We start from the raw sequence: 6,000 nt of genomic DNA, 5'->3' as shown, positions 1-6,000 counted from the left end.
AAATTAAATCTCAAGTTTTTTTCTTTTACAGATTTTGAGAATATTTTTTATTTTTAGATGAAAAAAAAAGAAATTCATCGATTTTGACACGAAACTGTTAATTTTATTTTTAAAATACTAATCTGATAAGATGTACAGTTTTTACATTTATAAATTTAATTCACACGTAAAAAGTAATAAATTGCAATAAATTATTGAGAAGAGAATGCATGAAGAAGCTCTTTTAAAAGCACATATATAAATTAGAAAAAAAAAGGTTTAAGGGTACAAGAATTGTAGTTAATGGATCAAACTTGGTCCATCCTGGGATCTTTGTTTGAACAAGATGACCAAATTTGTTCCATTTGAAACCAAAGCTAGAATTTATTCTCCCTACCCAAACATATGGGCTAAGAAAATAATCAGTAATTCCTTTTTCTTTTTTAATCATCGTTGGAAATTAACTAGCTGAGCTATAACTAGTTGTGTTAAGTTCCTCCGCTAAAGTTGGGCGGCGGCGGAGGCCAAATGCCACCACCGCTGTCGTTGGTCACGTAAGACATGCACGACAATGGCACTAGGCATAGACCTCGGCTTCTGAGATCTCGCTTTGGTTCTTCGTTTCCGTCCTCCATCGTGGAACCCTAAACACGATCATTACAAAGAATCGAAGTGAAAATGACATGAAGAAGTTATTTTCCCAATGGCAAGAACAAGATGGGCGTAGGTTCATCTTACCCCTTGTTTGGATCTGGATGCTTTGTTGCGAGATGACTTCATATATGGAACGCTTAATGTCTGCAGAAAAACAGATACATATTCATATAAACACGATAGTAACATGGTTATTAAAGTAGTTCACAATGGCTGATTAGGTATGTAGAAGCCAGTTTCAGATTAAGCAGATGGGGCAAATAATAGGGCAGTGTGATAGCAGAAATGTTCATTAATTCGTAAGGAAAATAATGGGATTATGGCGAACTGGCACTAAAACAAATATAGGACTTTAATACTGCGGAAAAATGTTGTCAGGCTCACAAATTGTTCATGGAAGAAACCAAGACAAGGCATTAATGAAGCAAGATCTTTCACATAGAACAGCATTTGTACCAAATTGCATTGTGTTATTTTGTTTTGGGGTAGAGAAAGCTGATTTGAGGTCTCCAGCTAGCTAGGTGGGGAATAAGAACTTCTTGGAAATCACTAATGGCTGCCTTTCCACGGTTTTCCAGGTAGGGGTGTCTCTCTCAACTGTAAGGTAATGCTCTTCCCCACTCCTCTGGGAACTTGAAAAGACACAGACACACCATACGAATTCTGAGCAGACGTGAAAGTAAGGTCTAAACTCTAGACTGAAGGAACAAAGAACCAAAAAAAGACAAAAAAACCAATCTCTTTTGGCCATGGTACACCAGGTGATCGTAAGTTGTAGTGTTGTAGCTACAACTACCTAGGTTGTCTCTTTCTTTTTGTGCCAAAAGAATAAACTAGAGACTATAGAATCTGAGTGTCCCAGGAAACAAAACTTTCCATGGTTAAAGCACATCAATGGGATTGAATAAACTAATCAACGGTGTTAAATTGGACTTGAGAGGAAGGCAGGTCAAAGGGGAACAGAAAACAAAACCCCTAGGGAAAAACCCTACTGGAAATTGCCTGAGTGTCTAGGGTTTAACTTCTAGAAGCAAGTTGGAGGCTAGCGCCCACAGCTGGCTGATGGGTCTCGTTTTGAGGTAGTAAGTAATATTTTAAGCATATGTGTCAGAGAATAATTGTAGTTAACACAAAGTATTATGTAAGAAAATGCAACGTTCAAGGAGAATGTTCGGGAAGTGATATCGTACCTCGACTTGGTTTTGAAGGAATTTGATATACCCAATAGCCTCCATTAGTACGGACGCTGTATCTGTCTGTGGTATTCTCCCCCACCACATGCAAAAATCACACGTCATTTTCCATTAATTAGCCACTAAGCCCGAAAAAGAAAACCTTAAACAACTAGTAATAATTAATCTCTCGATCCTTGAATTTGCTCTTCTTTTTGATTTCCTATCTCCTTTTGTCAGTGGATGCGGTTGTTTAACAGATGACAAGAAAAAGCACCCAGAATTTACCTTGCCGAAAGGTGCAACCAGTTGTTGGAGAGCTGCAATTCTATCACCCAATTTCTCTTTCCTGACCTGTATGATGCAAAGCAAATAATCTAAGATAGGAAAACGGGAAACCATCTGGTCTTTGAAAGATAGCCACCATGAAAACTAATCATGAGCTAAGAATGTGTTGGGAATCAAGTTTTCTTGTGAGTCCTTTAGGCACCTTAAAGGGAGGGCAGGAAGCGCGTGACTCCAAACGAGATTTCTTGGCTGCAGCTGCTGTCGCCTTTGGTTCTGGCAAAGTGCTGGGTCTCTTTGCCTCTGATAATTCACTGGTGAAGGGTGATATCTTTGAAGTGCAAAGAGTCAAGATCAGTTGAATGATCATTAAAAAAAGAAAGCAGTTGTAGAAAGAAAGAAAAAAAAGGGGCATGAAGTTCTGGTAAAGATATATGCATACTAACGATTAAAGCTGAAGATACCCCATTGCTTAGCAAAAGAGAAGGCCATTTCTTTTTAGTGGGAATAACTTTGAGCAAGAGAAATTCTTACTTATGAATAAAGGTCTTCAGCTTTTCATTTCTTTTTCATTGTCATTAAAGAAATGTACTTCACTAATCATTTTATGCACCTTATTTATGTTGATCGAGGTTGTTCAACTATACCTATTAATGGAGGATTATATTGTTTTACATAAGCTAGGAACATGACCTTACTGATTTCCTCTGATATTGTGCTCCGAATTACTTTTTACACTAGAATCTGATAATTTTATACAGTATTGCACGATATAATTTCAATGTATGGAAGCTATTTCTGAAATGGACTCGACCATTTCTCACAATTTTCTCAAGAAAAAAAAAAGGCATACATGTATTGCATGCAGTGTCATATATCAGAGACATGGCTGTGTAGAGTTACAATTATACATACCGCTGGCAATAATGTTTTGTACTTAAGGCATGGTTTGTGGCAGAAATGAATGATGCTGCAAGAAAGAATAGAGGAAACTTACTTTACTAGGGCTATAAGCTGCCCTCTGATTTGACTGCTGTATATGGTGATGAAGACCAAAAGGAGGGCTCTCTTTGTATATACCAAGATTATGATCATGTGAAGGATGGCTAAAACTACTGTTCCTGCAGAATCTTGCGGAGCTCAAGAGATCCAAGGCCTCCAAATTCATGTCAAAGGAGCCTGGGATATTCGCTGAAGACGCTTGGTTCAAGTTTGAGATATTGATACTAGGATATATCTGGCTGAAATTCCTTCTACTTGGTAAAGCAGTGCCTCCAGGGATGGAACAATTCTGCGTGGCTGAGTAAAATTCTCCAGCAGAAAACATTGGAAAACCAGAAGATATTGTCTTGAACAATAGTTTCTCGCTGAGATCATGCAGATCCTTTTGCTCATTCTTTAAGTAGTTTGGTGAAGGAGGCAGCTGATGAGACTCTCCGAAGCTTGAGGTGTTGCTTAGCATGTCAGTGAATCTCGTGAGAGATTCTGAGAGCTCTTCCTTAATTTTAGCAAGGTGTAGGTCATAGCAAGACTGGCTGGTGGTGAAGCTCCCTCCATTGTCAGTCCAGTCTTGGATCATGGAACTGTTTTGAGGAGATACTAAAATGTCATTTTTCTGCCTTGAGTTTAAGATATCTCCATCATGATTTGGATTGAACTCACCGCTGTTCCTGCAAAAACAAACAAACATAAAAAAAAAAAAAGGTTTAAGTACATAAAAGTGAAATCAAGATCATCAAGGTGATAAATGAAGGAAAAATGAACAAGTCGGTGGAGGATATGGGAAGTAAAAGAGCTTGTATGAGATATGCTGTACTTTGTGAACCCACAAGTTCTAGGAATCCAAAGACAATATTCCTGAGTAACAGGAAAATCAATTGATAATCAACAAAATCTAACAAGTAAAATTTGAACTACACAATTCTGATTGATGCACATCAAATCAGAAAAGAGAAGAAGAGAGATTCCGGAGTTAAAGTAAATTCATGATTGCCTGTGAAGAGCCAAATACTTGTAGAAAGCATAGAGAGAGAGAGAGAGAGGAGGAGAGAGAGAGAGAGAGAGAGAGAGAGAGAGAGGAGAGGTGACTTACAAAGCGAAACTTGGGGTTGGGGTCCAAGAATGGGTGCTTGCAACTCCATAACAGGATGGGATAGGTAAAGAAGAAGACCCAACAAGCTGGTCTTGGAGCTGATGTTGGTGATGGACATTTTCAGACTCCATAATGATAATTTTTTTTTAAAAGGCTTGAAAATCCCAAGATTGAGCAATTAAAATTTACTAACCAGCTTGCTCCAGGAATCTCTCGCACTCTAATCAAAGAAACAGTTCAGGTGACACCCACATACCTTCTTGCTTTTAGCTAGCAACTTTTCTCAGTTTCCTCTTTACTCTTTCAAGTTTCCATCTTAAAGTAGACTTGAAAAGAAAGAAAGAGTGCTTGAATAATCCTTCTCCATACCTCTCTCTCCCTCTCTCTCTGACTTTAATTATTTATTTTTCCTTGCAGGCAAACTTTTTTGCAGCTCCTTCTCAATACATATAAAATTTTGCTTGAAAAACTCTCTCTCTCTCTCCCTCTCTTTATGTTATTGCATTCACTGCAATTACAGGAAGATGATTATACTTCCTCTACGCTATGATAAGATCCCTGCCTTCGATCCCAAGACTTTCAACAAAGGTCTGAGAAGAGAAATGATAGCAACCATGCGCCCTCCCTCTCTCTCCCCCTCTCCCACTCTTTCTCTCACTCTTTTTCCCTCATCTCCACATGTTCAAAGGCCCTTATATATTGCTTCTAATCCTATATATTGTTATCTATTTAAATCAGCTTAACACCAGCAATCAGCTGAGCTAGCTGGGCCTCTATACACTGCACATTTCTCTAATATTGTCCATTGGAACATGATTTAACCTTTTATATTCTTCATCAATAACATGATTGAGACACCTTAACTGATTTCGTGTGTCTCTTTGCATTGTGATTGGTCACCTGAAAAGCACTTACTAGGGCCCCTGAAATATTACTTAGTACTAAGTCAGAAAACCCAATAAAAAAAAAAACAAAATCTAATATTACTTCCCTTCTATTTACTATGTCGGCTATAACAAATAGCATATAATTTTCCTTTCCTTTAGGGGTGTTAACTTTAAGCATTTTAGAGATGAAGTTATGTTTTTGAACTTTACCCTACCCAAATGCTGGTGGGTACGTTTGCACATTTTCTCACTACCATTCATGGAACTTTTGTGTGGTTGAAATCCAATTTGAAGGTTTTGAGATATACCCTCTGAGGGCATTGATCAGCTTCAGACCTTATCTAGCTATGATTTTATTGAAGACTAGCTAGTTAGTCGGAATTCCCCATGTGTGAGAGGGGGGCCTCCCCACAACTACACTTATTTTCTTTGGTTACTAAGAAAAAAGTCATGAAAATTCTCACCATCCCATTATGATTTATGTAGATAAGCATAAGATTCTTGATACTCCCTCGTAATTATTGCGTCGTTTCTTAAAAATTGTTTGTTTTGATATATCTATTTTTAAGAAGAAGAATCAAGATATGGATATGAAAATAGAAAAAATTTTCTTATCTTGGTGTCGATTTTAAAACTCTACATTAATATTATGATACATAATTTCGATCTTGACCTAATATAATTTAAATTTTTGTACTTTTATCTTTAAATTAAATTAATCCTATGTAAAAAGAATATTAAATTTATATTTATTAAAGTATTAGGTGTAAATAATGATATCATAATCTTTTATATAATTATAGTTTTCTATTCATTATCTAAAGAATGATAATGAAAATTAATTAAATGTAAATTTAATTCAGTCCAAAGTTTATTTTCTATAATTTCATAGAACTCAAAGGACAATATATCATTTGTCCCTATATCTAAA

General features: G+C 36.7%; 1 protein-coding gene across 2 annotated transcripts; it reads right to left on the bottom strand.

The window, feature by feature from the left end:
* Positions 1 to 210: 210 nt before the first annotated feature.
* Positions 211 to 4,970, bottom strand: LOC110417353 (basic helix-loop-helix (bHLH) DNA-binding superfamily protein). 2 transcript variants are annotated; one of them, XM_021429667.2, is made up of 8 exons: positions 4,376 to 4,970; positions 4,183 to 4,280; positions 3,088 to 3,760; positions 2,296 to 2,421; positions 2,094 to 2,159; positions 1,824 to 1,889; positions 718 to 777; positions 211 to 623 (listed from the first exon to the last, which is right to left on the bottom strand). In XM_021429667.2, the coding sequence occupies exons 3-8, from the start codon at positions 3,667 to 3,669 to the stop codon at positions 468 to 470; spliced, it is 1,056 nt and encodes a 351-aa protein (XP_021285342.1). In that variant the 5' UTR covers positions 3,670 to 3,760; positions 4,183 to 4,280; positions 4,376 to 4,970; the 3' UTR covers positions 211 to 467. The 2 variants fall into 2 exon arrangements, with proteins under 2 accessions (XP_021285342.1, XP_021285341.1); XM_021429666.2 differs by having other exon boundaries at positions 4,183 to 4,970.
* Between the last annotated feature and the right edge of the window lie 1,030 nt (positions 4,971 to 6,000).

This window comes from Theobroma umbraticum, unplaced genomic scaffold, assembly GCF_002168275.2.
Source record: "Theobroma umbraticum cultivar Fairchild unplaced genomic scaffold, ASM216827v3 scaffold_51.0, whole genome shotgun sequence".
NCBI classification, from domain to species: Eukaryota; Viridiplantae; Streptophyta; class Magnoliopsida; order Malvales; family Malvaceae; genus Theobroma; species Theobroma umbraticum.
This window is presented reverse-complemented; position numbering and strand designations above follow the sequence as displayed.

Bases quoted from the DNA above. Each gene is read 5' to 3' on its own strand.
- LOC110417353 (XM_021429666.2), bottom strand. From the start codon at position 4,313: ATGGAGTCTGAAAATGTCCATCACCAACATCAGCTCCAAGACCAGCTT. The intron at 2,422-3,087 runs GTAAGTTTCCTC...TGCACTTCAAAG, and splicing joins CAGCTTATAGCCCTAGTAAA to ATATCACCCTTCACCAGTGA. The intron at 2,160-2,295 runs GTGCCTAAAGGA...TGCATCATACAG, and splicing joins CTTCCTGCCCTCCCTTTAAG to GTCAGGAAAGAGAAATTGGG.